General features: G+C 42.4%; 1 protein-coding gene across 2 annotated transcripts in view; it reads right to left on the reverse strand.

Annotated features, from left to right (window-relative positions):
* The window catches only part of calcrlb (calcitonin receptor-like b), a 95,271-nt gene that overhangs the window by 33,314 nt on the left and 34,750 nt on the right, over positions 1-27,207 (reverse strand). Inside the window, exons 2-3 of one of the 2 annotated variants that reach the window (XM_078404077.1) lie at positions 5,565-5,657; positions 2,170-2,317 (exon numbers count right to left, since the gene is read on the reverse strand). In XM_078404077.1, the coding sequence (XP_078260203.1) occupies positions 2,170-2,317; positions 5,565-5,615 (199 nt within the window). In that variant the 5' untranslated portion in view covers positions 5,616-5,657. Of the gene's footprint in view, positions 1-2,169; positions 2,321-5,564; positions 5,658-27,207 lie in introns of both variants that reach the window. The other variant, XM_078404076.1, reaches the window with a different exon arrangement.

Here is a 27,207-nt window from a genome sequence, read left to right on the forward strand (position 1 = left end):
ATTACATTGTTCTATCTGGGACACATGACAATAAATCACTTTTGACTCTTGACTCTTGTTCTGTTTCATGACATATGACGGTAAAACACTCTTCTCTTGACTCTTGAACACTCAGTGTTCTGAACACATTAACCTAATTTGATGCACGATTGGGTGCTCATAATGAGCCCAGACTGATTGATTGTTTTACCAATGGATAAAAATGGTTAAAAGATTTGCTTTTCACACGATTTGCTCTTACACCTCTCCCATTCTGTGTCCAAAGCATTTCCCGAGCTTGCCTCATACCTGTTCCCTGGATCTGATTCATGCAGCCTTACAAACAAGTTACAAAAGATGGCTGTGTACTTCATATCCTTGCGAGTAGCACAACAGAAATAGCCTTTAACGGTATCTCCTCTCAACTCCTAGATCGTTGCAGATCCCTCAAATTTTGAGCATGAAGCCAACAGACCATTTGGCTGCCGTGATGTTAATAAATGACTCCTGTTGCTTTAACATTGAGAATGTCTGTTGCATTAATTGGGCAGAAACGTGAACATGACACAGCTCTAAAAGATCATGATGCGGCTCTATAAAATGTTGGGAGTTTTGCATGCAGTTCTGGTCACCCATTGTAGGAAGGATCTGGGGGTGTTGGAGAGGGTGCAGAGGTGGTTTACCCGAATTCTGTCAGGGTTTCAGGTACAAAGAAAGGTTAGATAAACTTGGATTATTTTCCCTGGAAAGTTGGCTTGATTATTGAGAGATAATTATGATGAGATTACGAGATGGGAGGTCATGTTGCAGTTGTATACGACATTGGTGAGCCCGCATTTAGAGTATTGTGTTCAATTCTGGGCGACATGTTACAGGAAAGATGTTGTCAACTTGGAAAGAGGTCAGAGAAGATTTACATGGATGTTGCCAGGACTCAAGGGTCTGAGCTATAGGGAGAGGTTGAGCAGGCTGGGACTTTATTCCTTGAAGGGGAGGAGGATGAGAGGTGATCTAATAGAGGGGTATAAAATCATGAGAGGAATAGATCGGGTAGACGCACAGAGTCTCTTGCTCAGAGTAGGGGAATCGAGAATCAGAGGAGATAGGTTTCAGGTGAAGGGGGAAAGATGTAATAGGAATTTTAGGGGTAACTATTTCACATTAAGGGTGGTGGGTGTATGGAACAAGCTGCCAGAGGAGGTAGTTGATGCAGGGAGTACTGCAACGTTTAAGAAAACAATTAGACAGGTACATGGATGGGACAGGTTTAGAGGGATATGGGCCAAATGCAGGCAGGTGGGACTAGTGTAGATGGGACATGTTGGTCGGGTGGGGAAATTTGGCCGAAGGATCTGTTTCCAGTCGTATGATTTTATGACTCTATATAGATAGGGTAGACAGTCAGAACCTTTTTCCCAGGATGGAAATGTCCAACACTAGAGAGCACAGCTAGAAGCTGTGAGGGGGAAGGTTTAATGGAGATGTGTGGAGCAAGTTTTTTACACAGACCTGGAATGCATTGCCAGGGGTGGTGGTGGACGCAGATATGATCGTGGTGTTTAAGACACTTTTTAGATAGGCACATGGATATGGCTATGGGCAGAAGGCAGGAGAATGGGGTTGAGAGGGAAAGATAGATCAGTCATGATTGTATGGCAGAGTAGATTTGATGGGCCAAATGGCCTAATTCCGCTCCTTGAACTCATGAAATTATAACTGCAAGGACTAGAGGGATATGAATCATGTACAGGCAGATGAGATCAGTTTAACATGGCATAATTTCTGGCACAAACATTGTGGGTTGAAGAGCCTGTTTCTGTGCTGTTCTAGTTTAGTTTAGTTTAGTATTATAGGTACAGTGAAAAGCTTTTTATGTTGCGTGCTATCCAGTCAGCGGAGGACTAGACATGATTGCAGTCAAGCCATCCACTGTGTACAACTACCTGATAAAGGGAATAACATTTAGTGGTCGATGTTCTACGTTATAAAAGCAATCAGTGACACAACCGCATTGGAAACGGTACAGAGAAGATCTATGTGGATGCCGCCAGGACCCAAGGCTCTGAGCTGCAGGGAGAGGTTGAGCAGTCTGGGACTCTATTCCTGGGAGCACAGGAGGATGAGGGGGCGATCCTCTAGTGGTGCACAAAATCGTGAGAGGAATCGATCAGCAGTCAATCATTAATTTACCATTTCTGCTGTACATGGATATCTTCATGATCTTTTGGTAGCAATCATATTGTGCAGCCATTATATTTCCCCTGGTGATGCCAAGTCCACTGTATTCTTGCACTGTCACATTCCTTGTACTGTTGTCTGTCTGGGCGGCTGCAAACAGCTGCTATAAAACAAACACAATATCAGAGACATACAAGACTGGGACATGTGTTCATAATCGGCGATGCAAAACACTCAATATACCAATACACGCACCTTGTACGGCATTTATTCACAAAATGCTGGAGTAACCCAGCAGGTCAGGCAGCATCTCGGGAGAGAAGGAATGGGTGACGTTTCGGGTCGAGACCCTTCTTCAGACTGATGTCGGGGGGGCGGGACAAAGGAAGGATATAGGTGGAGACAGGAAGATAGAGGGAGATCTGGGAAGGAGGAGGGGAAGGGAGGGACAGAGGAGCTATCTGAAGTTGGAGAAGTCGACGTTCATACCACCGGGCCGCAAACTGCCCAGGCGAAATATGAGGTGCTGCTCCTCCAATTTCCGGCGGGCCTCACTATGGCACTGGAGGAGGCCCATGACAGAGAGGTCAGACTGGGAATGGGAGGGGGAGTTGAAGTGCTGGGCCACCGGGAGATCAGTGGCGTTAATGCGGACCGAGCGCAGGTGTTCAGCGAAGCGATCGCCGAGCCTGCGCTTGGTTTCGCCGATATAGATGAGTTGACATCTAGAGCAGCGGATGCAATAGATGAGGTTGGAGGAGGTGCAGGTGAACCTCTGTCTCACCTGGAAAGAATGTTTGGGTCCTTTGATGGAGTTGAGGGGGGAGGTAAAGGGACAGGTGTTGCATCTCGTGCGGTTGCAAGGGAAAGTGCCCGGGGTTAGGGTGGTTTGGGTAGGAAGGGACGAGTGGACCAGGGAGTTGCGGAGGGAACGGTCTCTGCGGAATGCAGAGAGGGGAGGGGATGGGAAGATATGGCCAGTGGTGGGGTCCTGTTGTAGGTGACGGAAATGTTGGTGGATGATATGTTGGATCCGCTGGCTGGTGGGGTGGAAGGTGAGAACGAGGGGGATCCTGTCCTTGTTGCGAGTGGGGGGATGGGGAGCAAGAGCGGAGCTGCGGGATGTAGAAGAGACCCTAGTGAGAGCCTCATCTATAATGGAGGAGGGGAAGCCCCGTTTTCTGAAAAACGAGGACATCTCGGAAGCCCTAGTCTGAAACACCTCATCCCGGGCACAGATGCGGCGTAGACGGAGGAATTGGGAGTAGGGGATAGACTTTTTGCAGGGGACCGGGTGGGAAGAAGTGTAGTCCAGATAGCTGTGCGAGTCGGTGGGCTTGTAATAAATGTCCGTCACTAATTTTTCTCCTGTGATGGAGATGGTGAGGTCCAGAAACGGGAGGGAGATGTCAGAGATAGTCCAGGTATATTTAAGCACTTCAACTCCCCCTCCCATTCCCAGTCTGACCTCTCTGTCATGGGCCTCCTCCAGTGCCATAGTGAGGCCCGCCGGAAATTGGAGGAGCAGCACCTCATATTTCGCCTGGGCAGTTTGCGGCCCGGTGGTATGAACGTTGACTTCTCCAACTTCAGATAGCTCCTCTGTCCCTCCCTTCCCCTCCTCCTTCCCAGATCTCCCTCTATCTTCCTGTCTCCACCTATATCCTTCCTTTGTCCCACCCCCGACATCAGTCTGAAGAAGGGTCTCGACCCGAAACGTCACCCATTCCTTCTCTCCCGAGATGCTGCCTGACCTGCTGAGTTACTCCAGCATTTTGTGAATAAATCGATTTGTACCAGCATCTGCAGTTATTTTCTTATACACCTTGTACGGCATGTTGTTTTGCTGCTTTTGAAGTTCAATTCTATTGATTTCAATCGAGCTGAACTTTTCAAGTGGATTTAAACGTTCAACATCGAGACTATTACCCAACAAATCATCCGCCAAGATTTCCATCACCTACAACGGGACCCCACCACTGGCCATATCTTCCCATCCCCTCCCCTCTCTGCGTTCTGCAGAGACCGTTCCCTCCTGGTCCACTCGTCCCTTCCTACCCAAACCACCCCATCCCCAGGCACTTTTCCCTGCAACCGCACGAGATGCAACACCTGTCCCTTTACCTCCCCCCTCAACTCCATCCAAGGACCCAAGCAGTCTTTCCAGGTGAGACAGAGGTTCACCTGCTCCTCCTGCAACCTCATCTATTGCATCCGCTGCTCCAGATGTCAACTTATTTACATTGGCGAAACCAAGCGCAGGCTCGGCGATCACTTCGCTCAACACCTGCGCTCGGTCCGCGTTGGCCAAACTGGTCTCCCGGTGGTCGAACACTTCAACTCCCCCTCCCATTCCCAGTCTAACCTTTCTGTCATGGGCCTCCTCCAGTGCCATAGTGAGGCCCACCGGAAATTGGAGGAACAGCACCTCATATTTCGCCTGGGCAGCTTGTAGCCCAGTGGTATGAACATCGACTTCTCCAAATTTAGATAGTTCCTCTGTCCCTCTCTTCCCCTCCCCTTCCCAGATCTCTCTCTATCTTCCTGTCTCCACCTATATCCTTCCTTTGTCCCGCCCCCCTGACATCAGTCTGAAGAAGAGTCTCGACCCGAAACGTTACCCACTCCTTCTCTCCTGAGATGCTGCCTGACCTGCTGAGTTACTCCAGCATTTTGTGAATGAGACTATTACATTGGTTGCGTAATGCAAGTAGTCGAAAACAAACCGCGCTCTCACGCACAGCTTACATGGGTTTGTGGAGCAGACAGCAGGTTAAATACACTCCCAGTGATCATGCACGTCTGTCACCAAATGCAAAAAACTTGTTCAATAAATTATATTTTTTGAGGTTGCACAAGAATACTCTGAAGCATCGGGAAATGAGTTTATCATTTTGCCGTTTAAACTAGACTATTTTCTACAGGCCATACCCCACTCCAACAGCAACAACAATACTGTCACCCTCATCCTGCATAAAGGTTACACTGAAAAACTAAAGTAATTCCCCCAGACATGGTGCAGTATATTACGTGTGACATATAGCATGCGTTCACTCAAATATAGCTATTTGGATAAGTAGTTACCAGATAATTGACTGAAGCTCAAGAGTGAAACTAAAAATCCATTTGAACAAAGATGTTGCAGTTTAGGGACATTATAAACAAAACCAGCAAGCATGCAGTCAGATGCGTTTGCATCCCATAATCGAAAATCTGGCATATAGTGTGCATTATAAAAATTATGTGCGTCTTCTACACAAAAATGATCCAAATTTGCTGCATTGTATGCAAATTACATTAACAATATTTATACACAGTACACTGCAGTAGACGATTGCTAAACAAAGCTAAATTATGTTTAATCGCACCTGCAAATTGACTTAACTGCACATATCTTTAGGACTCACCTTTGAAACCAAAATAAAGAACAGAATCTGAAACACCAGTTTTCCTTCCATCGAAGGCACCGTCTTGAGTAATTCACTCTTGAAAATGACAGCCTGTAAAAGTGAAAGGAGAATGTAGCCTGAGTGACAAACGACAACTGGAATACATTAAAATAACACTCGCCACAGAATAGGGATTGTACACTTTTTCTGCTTGATTTCACGTATCGTATGTCATAGAGATTCTACATTTTCCTAATATCACAAAGTGAGTCTATTTTTCCAACTTAGCATTACACAGCAAAAAGGGTTCAGCAACTTAAACACTGAATGCCACTTTAATTGTTCGAAGTACCAAAAGTTGATTCTCATTTAAATTCAGGAAAGACGGCTGGCACTTGCCTATTTAAAGATACATCTACTTGAGGCTTGAAGTGATTTCTGTTTCACGCCAATGTAAAAATAGACTAGGGTACTGTCTGATTCATCTCGACCCCAATGCAGACATTGAACTTTGTCCACAGAACTGGAGTGCTACAATGCTGCGAATTATACTCTGCACTCTGTGTCTTTCATTTTGCTCTACCTATTGTACTTGAGTTTGACTTAATTATACTTATGTATAGTAGTACCTGATAAGAGTGGATAATATGCAAAACAAGGTTTTGCATTGTACATCTGACGAGAATATATCTAAACCTAAACCTGAAAATGACAGTAGGTTAAATATTATTCCCAGTGATCATCCTTGTCTGTCAGCAAATAAAAAAACTTGTTCAATAAATGTTATTTTTTGAGGGAGGACAGGTTTGGAGGATATGGGCCCTAATGCAGGCAGGTGGGACTGGTGTAGATGGGACATGTTGGTCGGTGTGGGCAGGTTGGGCCAAAAGGCCTTTTTCCATGCTGTATCACTCTATGACTCTAAATGAGTTTATTAGTTTGCCGTTTTAAACTGTAGATTATATTCCACAACCATACCCCACTCCTGCAGCAACCCAACACTGTCACCCTCATCTTCTGTAAAATTTACACTGAAAAACTAAAGTAATTCCCCAGACATGGTGCAATATATTACCTTTGACATCTAGCAAGAGTTCATTCTAGTACAGCTGTTTGGATGTCATTATTGGATAATTGAGTAGGCAAGTGTGAAGCTAAAAATCCATTTGAACGAAGATGTTGCAGTTTAGGGACATTATACGCAAAACCTGCAAGCATGCAGTCAGATGTGTTTACATCTCAAACCGTAAATCTGGCATATGAATAGTCCACGTTATATTAACGATGTGCGTCTTCTACGCAAAATGATGCAAATCCCCTGCATTATATGCACATTACTGTGCATATGTACGTGCAGATTTCTTGATTAGTACGGGTGTCAGGGGTAATGGGGAGAAGGCAGGAGAATGGGGTTAGGAGGGAGAGATAGAACAGCTATGATTGAATGGTGGAGTGGACTTGATGGGCCGAATGGCCAAATTCTGCTCCTATCACTTATGATTACAATAATATACTATTTATATATAGCATAATAAAGTAGAAGATATGAAGCTGAAATGAGAAAAGCTGAATTACGTTTAACACAAGTGCAACACAGGCTTGGGTCTGAACTCATGAATGGAACAGCATGAACTCACCAGCGGAGATGTCCTCACTATATTCATGCCTGAGGATGGAATATATTTCCATGTGGCTGAGTCAATCTGGATTTTAAAGTTGTCCCATTAGACCCTCTGCCCCACCCTCCTACTTCCCCATTCCTGCGCACTTTACAAATGTATAAAGCAAACTGCTAGGGGAACTCAGCGGGTCAAGCAGCATCTGTGGAGCCAGAATGAAGGTCAATGAATGAAGTTGGAGACCCTGCATCAGGGCAGAGAGGGAAGATGGCGAGTATAAGGAGGTGGGATGGAGAGGTGAGTCAGGGACTAGCAGGAGGGGATGATATGCAGCGGGATCCTGATGGGAGAGGGAAAGAGTTGGGTTTGTGGTGAGAGTCGTTGGTAAGAAATGGAATTCTAAGTGTACGTAGAATTTTAAATGTTTTGGGAGTCCAGATTTTGACATCTGCACTTTTCCTATTGTTAAAATATACCATTCAGGTGTAATTTCACATGGCATATTTCATAAATGCTCGACTGCTCAACAACACCAATGCACATCTTTTGCTTTCAAGGTACATGAAAAGCTTCATTTCGCTCGCTATCCCAAGCTGATCAGATAATACCATGCAATCAAGTCAAACTCAGATACAAGAGCAAAGGGGAAGATACAGAGTGCAGAATATAGTTCTCAGTATTATAGCACGTCAGTTCAAGAGACATAGTCCAATGTCCACAGTGGGGTAGAGGTGAATCGGACAGTACCATAGCTAATGGAAGGACCGTTCAGAAGCCTGATAAGAGAGGGGAAGAAACTGTTCCTGAATCTGGTGGTGAACGCTTTCAAACTTCTGTACCTTCTGTCAGATGAGAGCAGGGAGAAGAGGGAATGATCGGAGTGGGACAAAGCTTTGATTGTTTTGGCTGCTTTTCCGGGGCAGTGTGAAGTGCAGATGGAGACTGGTCTGTGTGATGGACTGGACTACGTCCACAACTCTCTGGGCAAACTTAGCAGAAGAGCAAGTGTCCTAATTATCTTGAAATTATTTTTGCTTGATAGTTTGAGTAATGCAACAGAATAAAATTAATCCAACACAGTGGTCTGATTGTTCATCACTCTGCACACATGCACCTGTTTTTGTGCATAGAGGAATTTCAAGTACTTCCAGACATCCATATCATTAAATCTACTGCATAATCCACACCTCCCGGAACTCTACAATCTACGATCCATACACCAGAATGTTGACATCCTCTTGCTGCCTAGCAGCAAATCACCAAACTTCATTATTCATGTTACATTCTAAATACATGCACATAACTTGGCTGCATGCCCAAATAATTTTGCACATTCAAAAAGAAGAACATTTGAAGCATTTACAAATGCACGTGCTTATTTTACATGGTATCCCTCATTTAGAAAGTATTTTTAAAGATATCTTTTTAAAGCACAGAGGATCGGTAGTGCCTTTTAAAATAGGACGAGAAACATGTCAGAGTGTACTCCGGAATGCGTGATTGATGCACTGAGGGCCAAAGGTTTCCCCCAAGCATGTCCGCTCGTAAACAAGTGGCATTATTCACAAGGTTTCTTAAAGAAGTGCAGCAGATGTTTTTTTTTCTTCTTGTTGTTGTTTTTTTTGTTGTTGTTTTTCTCTCTCTCTCTCTCTCTCTCTCTCTCTCTCTCTCTCTCTCTCTCTCTCTCTCTCTCTCTCTCTCTCTCTCTCTCTCTCTCCTCTCTCTCTCTCCCTCTCTCTCTCTCCCCTCTCTCTCTCTCCCCTCTCTCTCTCTCCCCCCTCTCTCTCTCTCCCCTCTCTCTCTCTCTCCCCTCTCTCTCTCTCCCCTCTCTCTCCTCTCTCTCTCTCTCTCTCTCTCTCTCTCTCTCTCTCTCTCTCTCTCTCTTATGCCGCGTTGGAGATGTTGATTATAATTTAAACTCGGTGTGGATTCTGAAACAAGATCTGAGAAGTATGAGGATTAAGAGATTCTCATACAGAATTTCTACTGAGAAAAACTAAAAATAGTATTCGGGAGACCAAGTTTCAGATCCTCAGTTAAAGGGAAAATCGGTGGCCACCCGCCACGCTTAACGTGTTTGCCGTGCTGTACTGTACCCCTGGATCTCTGACTCCCAACGGCACACATCTTAATATACTCCTTCAAATATCTCAATATTTCGGAAAAAAATGTCAATTTACTTTTAAAACCCAAGAAGTATTTTCACACCGTGGACAGCTTGATTGCAATCATGTATAGACATTGTGCTGACCGGATAGCATGCAGCAAAAAGGTCTTCACTGTACACATGGCAATAATAAATTGAACTGCATAATAAATAAATAATATGTTATTATTAAGTTAATAAGTTAAATAGTAATGTTTTTTTTTAGATACACATAGAACACTGCCCTCTTCTTGCAGCAACAGCAAGCCTAACTGATATTAGCAACAAGTCTTACAGGACTTATAAACATAGACAATAGGTGCAGGAGTAGGCCATTTGGCTCTTCGAGCCAGGAGCGTCGTTCAATATGATCATGGCTGATCATCCAAAATCAGTACCTCGTTCCTGCTTTCTCCCCATATCCCTTGCTTCTGTAAGCTTTGAGAGCTATATCTAACTCTCTCTTGAATACTTCAAGTGAATTGGCCTCCACTGCCTTCTGAGGCAGAGAATTCCACAGATTCACAACTCCCTGGGTGAAGAAGTTTTTCCTCATCTCAGTCATACATGGCCTACCCCTTATTATCAAGATTTCACGATTTCAAGATCAATTTATTGTCACAGGTACCAATTAAGGTACAGTGAAATTTGAGTTACTGTGACCCCTGGTTCTGGACTACCCCAACATCGGGAACATTTTTCCTGCATCTAGCTTGTCCAATCCCTTAAGAATTTTATATGGTTCTATAAGATCCCCTCTCATCCTTCTAAATTCAGTTTTACTATAATACAAAAACGTAAGAAGAAGGAAGCGAGTCAGTCTTTCATCCCTATTCTGCCCTTCAATGTCATCATAGCTGGTCTTTGATTTCATTGACATTTTTCTTCACTAAACCCATATCCCTTGATCCCCTTAATATCTGAGAAAAATGTCATCTCCGTGACTGATCCTTCACAGCCCTCTGGTGCGGAGAATTTCAAAGAGTTCACCTCCCGCAGAGGGAAGAACCTCCCTCTCATCTTTGAGGGGATCAATCTCTTATTTTGTGACTACAATATTTCAGCCAGAAGCTGAACTTCTGTTCAGCCATGGAGGAATGTTGTACATTTAAATATATGTCCTCTGATTCTTGATTCTCCTACTCTGGGTAAAAGACTCCATGCATTTATAATAATAATAATAATTTGTATTTGTCATATGTAGGTTGGCACAGGGTCAACGGTACAATGAAATGTATTTGACAAGACAACGGGTCACCTCAGCAGTAATATTCCAAGGATAAATAAGATAAAAAATGACATTAGTAAGGTAAAAAGACAATATTAAAAATAGTTAAAAAGACAATATTAAAAATAATCAACATATATGATTTGAAATGTGTTTATGAGTTCAGAAGCCTGATGGCCTGATGGTAGAAACTGTTCTTAAGTCTGGTGGTACGCGCAGCCATACTCCTGTATCGTCTGCCTGACGGTAACAAGGAGAACAGCCTGCGTGCTGGGTGGCTGTGGTCCTTGATGATCCACAGGCACCGCCGGTAGAAAATGTCCTGAATTGCCGGGAGACAGTTGCCAATGATGTGCTGTGCCGTCTTCACCACTCTCTGTAGTGATTTGTGGCTGTGGGCAGAACAGTTCCCGTACCAGACTGTCTATTGGTTTGATGAAAGGTCTCAACCTGAAAGGTCTCCTATTCCTTTTCTCCAGGGATGCTGCCTGACCTGCTGAGTGACTCCAGCATTTTGTGTCTGTCTACCCTATCTATTACCCTATCATGACCTTATAAACCTCTATAAGATGACCCCACATCTCCCTACACTCCAAGGCATAAAGACCTAGACTGCTGAACCTCTCCCCATAGATTTGGCCCTTGAGATCTGGTAACATCCTTGCAAATGTCCGCTGCACCCTTTCCAGTTTAACTTCTGGCTCCACTAGTTGCCCCACTGTAGACTGGTTTTAATTGCCTGGGGAGTTTTTGAAGAAGGGTTCCACTTGTCTTTCCTTGCCTTCACTTGCCTGAGTTTCGTTGTTGCTTTCTCCTTCATTATCTGATGACCTGGCTGCAGAGGAGGTGAGGAAGGCTGTGGGGATTTAGAATATGTCTTTGTCATCACAATCATGGGTTTGCTGATGACCCGGTGGCTCTTACCTTACTCATATTCTTTTAGCCCTGCTCCCTATCTAATGCAAATAACAAAATGTTAGATATCGTGTTTGTGGACTTTCAAGCAATAATCAAAATTATTTCCAGTTAGAACAAACATAGAACAGGCCCTTCGGCCCACAATGTCTGTGCCAAACATGATGCCAAGATCAACTCTTACCAGCTTGTACATAATCCATATCTCTCCATTCCCTGTGTATCCATGTGTATCCATGTGCCTATCCAAAATGCAACCATGGTATCTGCCTCCACGACCACCCATGGCAGTGTGTTCCAGGCCCTCACCACCCTCTGTGTAAAAAAACTTGCTCTGTACATCTCCTTTCATCTTTGCCCCTCTCATCTTGCCCTCTAGTATTTGATTCTTTCCATCGTGGAGATGGTTCCTGTACACTGCAGGCGGTTCCCAGGTTAGGAGACAAGTTACTGATCTTGAGACAGTAGAAGGACCTTAAGTGCTGAAGTAACTCAGCAGGACAGTCTGCATAGGTGACGTTTTGGGTCGAGACCCTTCTTCAGACTGCCTGACCTGCTGAGTTACTCCAGCACTTTGTGTCCTTTTGTGTATTTATTAGTATCTGTAGTTCCTGGTTTCGACATTAAGGCAGTTGGACAATGACACCCAATAGATAAAAAGTTATGTATCTGCCTTATGACGCAGCCTTCAGAGGCAGAAGTGATTTGGCCTGTATATTAAAACAGCAGCTGCCAATGGCTAATCTAACGAGCCAACTAACATTATCCTGATCCCAAGCAACTCCTCTATTCGACTGAGAATCCTCTGTCACTGATCCAGCCAACTGGGCAAGCTTCCCTCTGCAGACTCCAGAGCTGTTTCTAGAGTTTTGAATATCATTCATCAATGCTGTTTTAATAAAATCGGAGCCCAATACAGATCCTTCTTCCCTGTGGCTATCAAACTGTACAACTCCTCCCCCTTCTGTCGGGGGGTAGACTGACTCCCCACTTGGACTCACGCCAATTTCTCCCCTCTCTCCCTCCCCTTCCACCCACATTCCTTCCTCTAGCTTCACAATTTGCAACTTTTCTATCCTTTTGTCTCCCCCCTTCCGTCTTTTCATTTCTGGCCTTTGTCCACCATCTGCCTATCAACCACCCTCCTCCGCCCTCGCTTGTATCAACGTATTACATGCCAGGCTTTGTGCTACCCCTCCTCTCTTCCACCTTTCTCTCCCATCCCCTACAATCAGACTGAAGAAAGGTCCCATCTCAAAACGTCACCTATCCATGTTCTCCAGAGATGCTGCCTGAACCGCTGAGTTACGGCAGCACTTTTTGTCTTTTTTTAAATTAAAATTATAAAGCTGAGTTAGTTGATGCAACAGCTTACTGCCATTTGCGTGACGCACATCACAGTGGCGCAGCGGTAGAGTTGCTCCCTTACAGCGCCAGAGACCCGGGTTCCTGACTAGGGCTGCTGTCTGTATGGAGTTTGTACGTTCTCGCCCTGACCACGTGGGCTCTCTGCAGGTGCTCCAGTTTCCTCCCACACTCCAAAGACGTACAGGTTTGTAGGTCAATGGACTTTGGTAAAAATTGTAAATTGTCCCTGGTGTGTAGGATAGTGTTTGGTATACAGGTATTGCTGGTCGGCACGGGCTCGGTGGGCCTGTTTCCGCGCAGTATCTCTAAACTATAAGCAGAGTTGGAGGTGAAGACAATGAGCAGCTTCACTTATCTGCTCGGATATTGCGAGATGCATCACGGAAAAGTTCATCACTTCCCACAGGATGGAGAGGGATAAATGGGGGATTGCTATCTGCAGAGACTGCAAATCTAAATTGCCCACCCATCAATGCAGCATAAGAATAGCGAATGATAAAAATGGACCAGAAACAAAATGCCACATAATGATTTCCCTCTGGTGCTTTCTGCTTCTCCTTGTGCCAAAAGTCACAGTAAGATTGGCACAGAGTTTGTAAATACTGAATCTGCAAATCAAGTTTCTCGGAAAAACCCCAGAATAACCAAATAGTTCAACAAGGTCTTTCAAGCTATTCTGAAACTGCAAAAAAAAAAGTTATTAAAGGAGCCTCTTAATGCTATTTGTTAGTATTACTCTAGTGGTTCATCGGATTCTTTCTCCTTGGACAGTTATAAAAGCAATCAATAAAAAAAGGATTTGCTCTATCCACCAATTGTTGCAAAATTGTAAATGTTCCTATAAAGAACGTCTTACAATTTTACTGCACCCTGGGGGCTTAAAGGAACTTACCACAGAGAGACAACGAGAGGACTGTCTGAGTGCTGAGTTTTTATGGGCATGAAAAACTCGAATTAATTGGCATAATTACAAAATATTCAATCAAGAAATGAGGCACATTCAAGAGTCCAAAATCTGAAGTAGTAAATTCATTTTCATATGATATATGGCAAGACTGAAACAGAGCTGTTTATGTACAAACTTGAATATAAGACTATTATCCATTAAAAGCCGATGAAATTTTGTTTATGCTGCCTGTTTAGTTTAGTTTGGAAATACAGTGTAGAAACTGGCCCTGCGGCTCACTGAGTCTTTGTACACTATGTTATCAATGTTATCCCACTTTCGCATCCTACATACTGGGGGCAATTTCCAGAAGCCAATTAACCTACAAACCTACATGGCTTTGGGATGTGGGAGTAAACCAGAGCACCCGGAGAAAACCCACTCACAGAAAAAAAATGTACAAACTCCGCGCAGACAGTACCTGTAGTCAGGATCAAACCCGAGTCTCTGGCATTGTGAGGCAGGAACTCTACCTCTTACGCCACTGTGCCACCCTATTATTATGGAGATTCAGATAAGCCATACAAAATCCCAAGCATTCATATTATTCCGTTCTAATGTCATCCATATTTGAATTGGGACCAAAACTGTTTACATGGATAACACTGATAAAGTATTCGACAATTCAGCCAGGTTTTGCCTAATGAACTCAAAGCTGTAAGTACACCTTCACTGGCACCGTTTGCTTAAATCTCTGAAACTGATGAATGGCTTTACCCGATAGCCTCTGTCACATTAATCTGAATTAGAATCTTTAATCACAAACTGTACATTTCATTAAAAACATACATAGTTCAATCTATCTGTAAGAAAAATATAGAATGGTACTTGTGTAGGAGGGAATTGCATCTGCTGCTTATACACCAAAGATGGACACAAAATGCTGGAGTAACTCAGCGGAATAGGCAGCATCTCCGGAGAGAAGGAATGGGTGACGTTTTGGGTCTGAAGAAGGGTCTCGACCTCACTTTAAGGAAATGGTGGCCCCAGATAAATCTAAAATAAACAACCATCATTGGTTTCAATGGGAGTGAATAGTCATCTCTGACCCTTCATTGAGATGAGATTATTAGCAAATAAATGTGGTGTCTTGACCCATTGTCTTTCCTCTTCTTTTAATTAGCAAAGTTCTCATACTCCTCCGTACCTATCTTGGGGTCACCATGTAAACTCAGGCAGATGTTTTAGCCCTCACAAACCTTAATGGCATTGCAGTCTATTGGAGAGGACAAACAATTTATTTTTAATGCAGTTGTCCTTTTTACTTTCAACTGATATTTCAGATGTCTTATAGCTCTGAGGATCTGGATTCAACGCTGACCTCCAGTCTGAAGGTGTGAAGTTTGCATATTTATCATGTTACCCCGTGGGTTTCCTCCGGATGCTCCGGTTGTTCCCATATCCCACAAACGTGCAAGTTTGTTGGTTGTCGGAAGAAGGGTCTCGACCCAAAACGTCACCCATTCCTTCTCTCCAGAGATGCTGTCTGTCCCATTGAGTTACTCCAGCTTATAGTGGTACTTGCTTTGCCATGTGTGTGTCATAGCTCCAAAGATGTCGCACTGGACTCTATGCAATACGAACTTTGTGCATATCCTCTACACAGTGCTTGCTCTGTTATTTGTAGATATCTATAATACTCATGTAGAGATACTAAATCCATCACCAGATATAATCTAGAGAGGTCATCTAAAATCTGAGATTAAAACTAACATGCATGAATCGCAATGAACAGTGAACATGAACAGTGAACATGTTCCTTCAACCCCTTGTGCCAATAATATCGACTTTCCAATAGTTATCTACTCCAGTCTGGGACAATTGCATCAAAATGCATTGGCCAAGAAGTTTCACAGCAGACTATTTACTGACTGCTTAATCTTTATATAATTGCTTCTACTTATCCGCATGATTAATCAGCCCTAGTTATTTTAATTAACCATAATAATAATAATAATAATAATAATATTCATTTATTGTCATTGCAACGAGTACAACGAAATTAAAAAATAGCCAATCCTGACGGTGCGTACAAACATATATGCAATAAATGCAAAAACAAATAAATACATAAATACAATTAAATACAATTATATGACCGATTTTTTAACGGTGTTGCCTAGTGCAAGGTAGTGTTCAGTTCTCGTATGGCCCTGGGGTAAAAACTGTTCTTAAGTCTGTTTGTTCGGGATTTGATCGACCTGAAACGTCGACCAGAGGGCAGATGAACAAACAGACGGTGACCGGGGTGGGATGGATCTTTTATTATTTTGCCTGCTCTACTGAGGCAGCGTAGGCTGAACAGGTGCTCCAGGGAGGGCAGTGAGCAGCCGATGATCTTCTGGGCCGTCGTGATGACCCTCTGAAAGATTGGAATTTACTTTTACAAGCATGCCTCAGACATACTGATGATTGATGAAACAAAATTAGCACAATTACCAAGTTTAAAATAAACAAACATTGGCCTCTTATTCATCTGGCTGTGTCCAGTTCTGGTCGTCCAGCTATAAGAAGGATGTTGTTAAGCTAGAAAGCGTGGAGAAAGAATCCATGAGAATAGTACCATGACTAGAGGGCATGAGTTATAAGGGGAGGCAAAACAGATTGAGGCTTTATTCCCCTGGAATGTAAGAGGCTGTGGTGTTTGCACAGTTTGCAGAGGTATATAAAATCATGGGATGGATAAATTTGGTAGATAGTCGTAGGTTTTTTCACAGGATAGGAGAAACTAAAACAAGTATCATTACAATGTTTAAAAAATATCTAAACAGGGTTACATGGACAGAAAATGTTTGAATTTTAAAAAAAGCACATAAATCTGAAAAACGACACATTCAATGATACATAACGGGTAAACGTTACGAATAATTAATGTGACTTTCAGCTATAAAGTATTTATAAACGAGCTTCAGTGTAATGTAAGCAGCTTCTGTGATGGATTACAAATAAGTTAGTACACGAGAAACTTTGATTTTAAAAAAGACATAATATTTCAATTTTTAAACTCCTGCAATTACTAAAATGTTATAAATGAGGATTACAGCTTCATGGAATATTAAAGGTATTTATATCTAGAAATTTATGGCTTCTTCAAGCATCATGACTGTGCGTGGGATCCTTGTTAGCTTGATCCAGTATCACAGCAGAATATTTTCGTGGGTGTACATTAAAGCATTGTACACGTACACACTGATGCGCAAACAAGCTTTGCGTCATTTCAGGAGTCTCAAATTAACCTTTGTGGCGTACTGGCTGGATCTCTTAAAGTGACATTCCTAAATCCTTGCTGAATCAAGGAGTTATCTCAGGTGAATTGATGACCCAGTAAAGCATTAAATGCTGGAGTAACTCAGTGGGTCAAGCAGCATCTCTGGAGGTCATGCATAGGCGATACTTTCATAAGATCATGTCATAAGTGATAGGAGCAGAGTTAGGCCATTCGGCCCATTGTCTACCCCGCCATTCAATCATGGTTGATCAATCTCTCTCCATCCTAATCCCATTCTCCTGCCTTCTCCCCATAACCTCTGACACCCAATCAAGTCTGGTTGGGTCACTCTGAATTGATAACCAATGCTGGAGTAGGCATCTGCTCCTTCAATACAGAACCGGAGGATTAGCTGAGGAAGTGAACTCCAAAGATTATAAGTTCTCTGAATGACAAATATAGGTAAACACAAAATGTTGGAATGTAAATCAATGGGGCAGGCAGCATCTCTGGAGAGAAAGAATGGGTGACGTTTCGAGTCGAGGCCTGTCTTCAGACTGAGAGTCAGGAGAGAGGGAGTCTAGAGATGTGGAAGGGTAAGGTGTGAAAACGACAGATCAAAGCAGATGGTGATAAAGAAATGTAGAATGGTTTATTGTTAGTTGAGGGGAAGGTAACAATGAGGCATAGAATCAGTAATATTTAATCAGGCGAATAGTAGAACTAGGATGGGGGAGGGACAGAGAGAGAGGGAAATCAAGGGTTAATTGAAGTTGGAGAAATCAAATGGTGGCTTCATCAAAATAATGACCAGAAATCTGCTCCCTCATTTTACTCAAGCTGAAGCAATCAACCCCTTCAGCAACACAATCACCAAAAAGTAGTGTTAAACTATTTCCCTTTAAACACCACATGCCTGCTCCCTTCAGATGGAACTTATTTTTCAAACTATCACCACATCATGCATTTGGGAGTATTTGATGATCATTTTGTAAACTTCACATGGTCATTACATGATGGTAATGACAACAGCAAGATATGATGACGTAATTGTCATTTAAGTGTATATGATAATGATATGATCATATACATGTATTGATGATGCAAGTGAATTTCTTGCTGGGTAAATTTGAGTAAAGCAAGCTGGAACTTGCTGGAAGCAAAGATAGACAGAAAACGCTGGAGTAAATCAGCGGGTCAAGCAGCATCTCAGGAAAAACTGAATAGGTGACATTTCAGGTTGAGACCCTTCTTCTGACTCGACCCAAAACGTCACCTTTTCCTTTTCTCCAGAGATGCTACCTGACCCACTGAGTTACTCAAACATTTCATGTCTAGGCGGAGATAGGAACTGCAGATGCTGATTTACACTGAAGATAGACACAAAATGCTGGAGTAACTCAGCGGGATGTGCAGCTGAGTTATGGATGATGTTTCAGGTATGAAGAAGGGTCTCGACCCGAAACGTCACCCACTCCTATCCAGAGATGCTGCCTGTCCCGCTGAGTTACGCCAGCATTTTGTGTCTATCATCGATGTAAACCAGCATCTGTGATTCCTTCCTACATAACCTTGTTCTAAGTTCTTATGCACTGCAACTTTATTGGAAGTAGATATTACCAGAGCTCAGTATCCATGGTCCATAAAAGGTGAAGTGGATCGGAAAAGTTAATAAAATGAAAACTGGTTAAAAAAAAAAGCTGGAATGAGTGTATCTTTAACAGCAAATTTCTTTATTCAAGTGCTCTTGTTAAAAACTCCAGAGCTGCAAGCAATACTGGCGAAAACAGAGAAGAACATGGGCCCCACAGCTGAATTTCCCAATTCAGTAAGGAAGGTTTGTGAACGTCCTTTGGGTCAGCATAAAACTGATTTATCCTGTGAGAGAACAACAGTTATTCTTCATGCTACAGAAATTGACTAAAGCACGTAATGTATTAAAAAAAATAGCTGAGAGGAAAGGGGCAAACATACAAGTGGCTTGAGTGCTGTGACTTTGTCTTAATGGGTAGAGAAGATGTTAGCAGCGCCAGTACAAGCAGGCGTAATGAACGTCCTGAGACCATTGTATAATGAGTCATTCACATCCGACGGAGAGAAGGAACATGTTTGTCATGTCCAATAATATTTTTAAGCTGGAACACAGAATTGAAAACATGCAGATATTGTTTGCAGCAGTGAGCGAGAGAAAGAAAGAAAGCAAGCAACATTGTTAACAGAAATTAGTCCCAAAGTGTGCTGCACGTTCATTAATTTAATAGCTCCTTGGAAAAAAATTGTTTGTGGAAACAGGGAAACAGTCCAAAACAATCCAAGCTGTTTGTGATTGAGAAAACAAGAAATGTGGCTCGTGCAACAAAAGCTGGGAGGATCTGTCAGTGATGACTTGGGTCATCAAAACCAAAAGGTATGGTTGATAAATTCACTGATAGCGCAAAGATGGGAGTGTAAGAAAATAACTGCAGATGCTGGTACAAATCGAAGGTATTTTTTTCACAAAATGCTGGAGTAACTCAGCAGATCAGGCAGCATCTCAGGAGAGAAGGAATGGGTGACGTTTCGGGTTGAGACCCTTCTTCAGACTGAAGAAGGGTCTTGACCCGAAACGTCACCCATTCCTTCTCTCCTGAGATGCTGCCTGATCTGCTGAGTTACTCCAGCATTTTGTGAAATAAATACCTGTGCAAAGATGGAAAGTAAGTTGTGAAAATGAAAATGAGAAAATTACAAAAGGGATATAGAAAAAGGCACTAAGTGCCGGAGTAACTCAGTGGGTCATGCTGCCTGACTCACTGAGTTACTCCACTAGACCTGAAGGCCATAAGGCATAGGAGCAGAATTGGGCCATTCAGCCCATTGAGTCTACTCCACAATTCAATCATGGCTGATGTATTTTTCCATCTCAACCCCATTTTCCTGCCTTCTCCCCATAACCCAAGACACCCTTACTAATCACGAATCTGTCAATCTGCACCTTAAAAATACCAAATGACTTGGCCTCTACAGCCATCTGTGGCAACAAACTCCACAGATTCACCTCCCTCTGACTAAATAAATTCCTCATCACCTTTCTAAAGGTACATCCTTTTATTCTGAGACATCTGCTTCCCCTATTGTCTACAAAGGGGTATATAGACAGGTCATGCAATTGGGCAAAGATCTGATAAATTAAGTGTGATGCGTGAAAAGATGAAATTGTCCACTTTGGCAAGAATAGTTAAAAAAACGTATTTTCTACTTGGCGAGAGATTGCAGAGGTTTGATCTACTGCATGGGTTACCAAAGGCTTGTGTGTAGGTACAGCAAGTAATTAAGAAAGCTAAAAGAAAGTTATCATTTACTGGCAGTGAAACCGAACACATTCTAATATCATTACCAGCAGTTTCAATATACAGATATCATCTTTTCAGTAGGGAATATCAGTTAGAACCATAAAACTCTCTGCAAATCCCCAACAGAATAGAGCTTATATTGAAAGATTGTATTTATATTTCTCTTCTATTCTTATTGCAATGTAGAGACATTCTAGAACAGAACAGTACAGCACTGGAACAGGCACTGTGGCCCACAATATCTATGCTGGGCATGATCCCAAGTTAAACTAACCTTCTTTGCCTGCATATAATCTGCATCTATCCACTTTCATGTGCCTATCCAAATGCCTCTAAAACGCTGCTAGTGCACCACCATTACCTTTGGCAGTGCAATCCAGGCACCCACCACTCTTTGTGCAAAAGACTGACCTTGCATGTCTCCACTAAAACCTCCCCCACTCAACTTAAACCTATGCCCTCTGGTCTTTGACACCTCCACCTTGGGAAAATGGCTCTTACTGTCTACCCCATCTGTCCCTGTCATAATTTTATGTACCTCTATCAGGTCTCCCCACAGCCTCTGCCGCACCAGAGAACACAATCCAAGTTTGCCCAACCTCGCTTGAAAGTCAATACACTCTAATCCAGGCAACACTCTGGTAAATGTGACAAGAACTGCACATAATATTTCCCAATGTAGCTGCAACATGACTTCCTGACTCCAAAACTCCATCTCCAACTGCTGAAGGTAGGCATTCCATGCACCTTCCTTATTTACTTGTGTTTCCACTTTCAGTACAAACTCTTTGTACATCAATCCTGTTGTGCTTCATTAGTATGGACTATTCTCTAGACCATATCTGGAGCACTCTGCATAGCATGGGTCTCCTTATTAAGGAATGACGTTAATGCATTAAAAGATATACTGGACCAAAATCAGGACAGTGGGTTGACTTTATAAGGAAAAGTTGGATAAACTCGGTTTGTATCCACCAGAACTTAAAAAGATGAATAGACAATTGAAATGTGCAAGTTCCTGAGAGGTCACTCCAGGGGGATGAGGGCCCTCATGTCTCCTCTTGCTATTGAACTAAGAGCTACGGTCACCATTTAAGATAAATATGAAGTAAACTTTTTCTCTTGGGAGGTCATGAATCTCATATGTCATAGGAACAGAATTAGGGGACACAGCCCATTGAGTCGACTCCATTCAATTACGGCTGATCTATCTTTCCCTCTCAAACTCATTCTCCTGCCATCTCCAACCTTTGACAACCTTACTAATCAAGAACATGTCAATCTCTGCTTTAAAAATACCAAGTGGAGACTTGGCCTCCACAGCCATCTGTGGCAATGAATTGCAAAGATTCACCACACTTTGGCTAAATGGCGGTGGAAGTACAGTTAATGAATATTTTTTAAACAGATGTTGCTCGATGCATAAGAAGTAAAAGGGCGCAACAATACCAAAGATGGACGGAATGCAGACACAAGGAACTGCAGATGCCTGAATCCTAAACAACACACAAAGTGCTGGAGTGACTCAGCGGGTCAGGAAGCATCTGTGGAGGGAATGGATAGGTGATGTTTTGGGTCGGCACTTTATCTCGGAAGAATTGTCCCGACCCGAAACATCACTTGTCAATTCCCTCCACAGTTGCTGTCTGGCCTGTTGAGTTACTCCAGCACTTCACATTCTGAACAAAACGCAGAATGGCATTCACAATGAGGTAAGGCTTGATCTATTGCATGGCCTACATCTGCTCCTATGCTCACACTAGACACTCAATAAAGGTATTTTAGATTAAATGGGGTTTTTTTTGGCTCATGCACAGTGAAAGATATCCCACAGTCATCTAACAGATGAAAGTATCCATCAAGAAAATTGCAATCCAACACATCAAAACAGATAAAGTGAAAAAAGGGTTTATATTTGATTAGATGTGTTAGATTGTTCCATGGAGAAGGTAGCACAGAATGCTTGGCTATACCATGCACTACCAGCCACAGATACAATAGTTCATAACTAATCAATATCTCCCAAAGCTCAGGTTCAGGAACAAGGAATAGCAGCATCAATATACTATTGAAATACATTGCAATATACCGCAATACACTGCGAAAGAATAGTCACAACCTATTCTTTCATGACTATTCATTTAAAGAGTCTACTAGCCAATCATGTCAGAATAAAGAAACCAGGCAATGCCATGCACATCAAAACACAGGGCAAAGCAGTGGTGTATCTGTTGATCTTTCATCAGCATAATCTATTCAGCAGAAACAAATTTCTCGTACCAAGTCATAATAAGGGAATGTGCCATCTGCACAACATTATAATCTTTGCAGATGACACGGAGTGTCCTTTATTGAACATCAGACTTTTGCAACTGTGCCATAGGGCATTAAGATTTTAAGCCATGATTCATGGAAAGTCACAACAGCTGCAACTCACACGACCATAAACAGTTCCATTACGGAGAAGGGATCACTTGATGAAGAGCACAATCACCAACATTGGTAGGAATCAGAGCCAATTTAAAATCTTATCTGAGATACCAACTGAGGGCATAAACTCCTCATGGAGTCATAGAGTCTTACAGCCTGGAAATAGGTCCTTCAGACCAACTTACCCACACTGGCCAACATGTCCCATCTACACTAGTCCAACCTGCCTGCATTGGCCCATAACCATCCAAACCCGTCCTATCCATGCACTTGTCTAAATGTTACTTACACGTTGCGATAGTCCCTGCCTCAACTACATCCTCTGGTTCCATGCACCCACCACCTTTTGTGTGAAAAGGTTACTTACCCCTCACGTTCCTATTAAATCTTTCCCCCTCTCCTTAAATCTACGTCCCCTGGTTCTTGATTCCCCTACTCTGGGCAAGAGATTCTGCGCATCTATCCAATCGATTCCTCTCATGATTTTGTACACCTCTATAAGATCCTCCAGCGCTCCAAGGAATAGAGTCCTAGCCTACTCAACTTCTCCCTATAGCTCAAGCCCTTGAATCCTGGCAAGATTCTTGTAAATAAGAATAAGGGGTAGTCCATTCAGGGCTCAGATGAGGAAAAACGTTTTCACCCGGAGAGTTGTGAATCTGTGGAATTCTCTGCCACAGAAGGCAGTGGAGGCCAATTCACTGGATATTTTCAAGAGAGAGTTCGATGGAAATGGTGGGTTAAATGGAATCAAGGGATATGGGGAGAAAGCAGGAATGGGGTACTGATTATGGATGATCACCCATGATCATATTGATGTTGGCTCAAAGGGCCGAATGGCCTACTCCTGCACCTACTTTCCATGTTTCTATGTTTCTATGTAAATCTTCTCCAGGCCCGTTTCATTTCTATTGTAAATGGGCAATTCCTTATTCTGAAACTATGCCTCGTATTTTTAGATACCGAGGAAATACATCCTCACCTTGTCCGTCTACCTCAGAATCTACATCTTTCAATAAGATACTCTCCCTTTCTTGTATGAGTGCAGGCCCACCCTTCTCAACCAGTCTTCATATGTTAACCTCTTCATTCCCAGGTGAACCATTTCGGTGAACCCTTCCTGCACCGCTTACAAAGCAGGTACATTCTTAAATATGGATCTAAACCCAAATACTGTCTCAGCAGGGGTTTGTAAAACTGTAGCAGGAATTCCCCATTGTTATACTCCTTGGATCTTACAACAAAGGCCAACGTTAAATCAGCCTTCCTATTTGCTGAATCTGCAAGGCAGGTACTTTTAGGATTTCATGCATCAGGATCCATAGATCCCTCCGTATCACAACATTTTGTGGTCTCAATCCATTTAAATAATGATTTTAAAAAAATTATAATTGAGTCATAGCATGTCATACAGCATGGAAACAGGCCCTTCAGCCTAACTTGCCCATTTCAGCCATGATGCTTCATCTACCTGGCCACGGTTGGCCCAGATCCCTCTAATCCTTTCCCATTCATATACCTGTCCAAATGTCTTTTAAACATTGTTATAGTACCTTCCTCAACTACTTCCTCAGTCAGCTCATTCCATATACCCACTATCTTCTGTATGAAAACGTTGCTCCTCAGGTTCCTATTGAATCTTTCCTCTCTCACCTTAAACCTATGTCCTCTGGTTCTTGATTCTCCTACTCAATGCAATGCAACGACTCAATGCATTCCCCCTATCTATTCTTCTCATGACCTCATACACCTCTATAAGATTACCCCTCATCCTCCTTCGCTCCAAGGAGTAAAGTCTTAGCCTGTCAGACATTGCTCTTTCGCTCAGACCCTCAAGTCCTGGAAACATCCTCATAAATTATCTCTGCACTCTTTCCCGCTGAACAGCATCTCTCCTATAGCAAGGTGACCAAAACTGAGCACAACACTCCAAATGTAGTCTCACCAATGTCTTGTACAATGTCTTTAGATTAATAGCGACCTATGCACTCATATCTTATGCAGTAATCTTCATATGGTACTGAGTGAAATACTTTGCATCTGGATCTACGTTACCACACAGCAGGACTCACACGCAGCCACAAAGACAACTTATCATAAATAAATCTATTCCTGTCTAAATCAACTACTGTTCAAGAGTTAGAGTTGTCATGAATCAATTTAAAAAGATACAAGTTTCTCAGTAACAAGGAAGAATGCTAGTAACAAGTTAGGCCAAGTCTACGCTTGGCCTCGCTGATGTACAGGAGGCCCCAACAGGTTCACCGGATGCGATAGATAAGGTTAGAGGAGGTGCACGTAAACCTCTGTCACACCCAGAAGAACTGCTAGGGTCTCTGGAAGAGGACGAGGCAGGAAGGATAGGGACAGGAGTTATGTATCCAGCAGTTGCATGGGAAAGTACCTGGCCTCCATTTTGTGTGTGTCTTCACTCTGGCAATGAAGGAGGCCTAGGGCCGATGACCCACATTAATATCTCTTAATGACTGAGCTCCCAACCACCCATCGGATCTACTAGAAACACCACCACAAGAAGGCAGCTGATGTCATCAAGGATACACACCACCCTGGTTACACTCTTATCTGGCTGCAACTATTGGGAAAAGAGTACATGAGCCTGAGAACTGTTACCTCCAGGTTTCAAGAACAACCTCTTCCCATTAATCATCAGGTTCTTGAATCGCCCTGCACAGCCCTAATCACAATCCTACTTCAGCACTATCATGGACTAGTTTACTTGGAATAATAGATCATGTATTGTATATTTGTTGTTGTTGTTGTGTTTGATTTGCATCAAGTACAAATTTTATTCTTCTGGTTCATATCCAGTGCAAATGACAAATACTCTTGATCTTTGTATCAATCTCCTCCCTGTTGCAGCAGGCCAAGATCATATTGTGAATATACAATTCACATGTGTTAACTACCAAAGCCATTAAGTATAAAATAAACAACGTGAAATGTACTCCATAAAGAACAGACTTATTCGACTGCTGAACTACATGATGAAGTGTTCATCCCACCCATAATGTTTGATTATTTTCCTCATTACGCAATTCAGACTTTCATAGGTTTTCTTCTTGTCAAATGTGTAGACTTTTCTCACGAGAACTTCAGCCTTACCCATCCAAATAAGATTTTCATATGTCAGTCTGGGCAGTTGACAGCTGATGTCTTGGAAATTGGAAACTGATGATTGGTGAGAATATGGAAAGACCTTAGAGAGATCGTAAAGAAGCAATACTGGGAAAGTCATACATTTCCCATGGTTTCATTCACCGGCAGCCCAAGTCAAAACCAATTATTCAAAGTAAGCAAATATCAAATAAATATTCATGACAACACAATTCCTTTATTTAGCATTTATACACATTTTCCAGTAGAATTTTACATTATGTCGATTACTCAAAATAAGTAGATATCAAAATACCAATGAAATCACAATTCTTTTGCATTTTTCTCATTTTTCAGAATGTTTGAATTATGTGCAGTGAGCGATCAACTTATAAAGTTGGACTAGTTTAGGGAAAGTCCCATAAAAAAAATACCTGCGCCTTATCATCAGATACACTGGTCTAGATTGTGTATTTAAATACTAGCAGCTTCACACGGGAGCTTTAGCATTTCTCCAAGTAGGCTTGTGTGAGTGAATAAGTTCCCAACTTATAGGTCAATCTGGGAGTATCATTTCCTGGCTGTACGTCACAGCGAGATTCTCCATGGAGCCCAGATGCGGAGTTGAATCATGCTGAGAATCTACAACATTCATGCTTGAGATAGACGCAAAAATCTGGAGCAACTCAGCGGGTCAGACAGTATCTCTGGAGAAAAGGAATAGGTGACTTTTTGGGTCGAGACCCTTCTTCATGCTTGAGAACTTGCTTACGGCTCCTGAGGCAGGTTAGACTCAGAGGACCCTGCGCTCATTGATTTCACTGGGGTTATATAGTCCTTTATTAATTGTTAAAATTGTTAAAACTTTTGTATTTAATATATTTGTATTTATTTGTTTTGCATTTATTGCATATATGTTTTTACGCACCGTCAGGATTGCTATTTTTTAATTTTGTTGTACTCGTTGCAACGACAATAAATGAATATTATTATTATTATTATTATTATTATTTAGCATTTATTTAATGTTTCTACTTGTTGGAGTTTTAAGTTATTTTTACAATGATGCATTTCATCCTAATTCTTAAACATACCAGGATATAAGATGAATTCAGAAATATCTACAGCTTTAAAGTCTTTGTCATCCAGCAAAACCTGGGCAGGGCTTCAACAGCTGGCAATGGTTTTTAATCTATACTTATGCATTTCTCAGGAAGCAGGCATTAGTGGAATGGCCAGCGTTTATTTTCATCCCGACTTGACCGAGAAGATATACTGGTGAGACATATTTTGACCAGATGCAATCTAAGTGCTAAAGGTATTTTCAAGGCTAATGTGTAGGGTTACTGTATTAA

Source organism: Rhinoraja longicauda, chromosome 8 (assembly GCF_053455715.1).
Source record: "Rhinoraja longicauda isolate Sanriku21f chromosome 8, sRhiLon1.1, whole genome shotgun sequence".
NCBI lineage: Eukaryota > Metazoa > Chordata > Chondrichthyes > Rajiformes > Arhynchobatidae > Rhinoraja > Rhinoraja longicauda.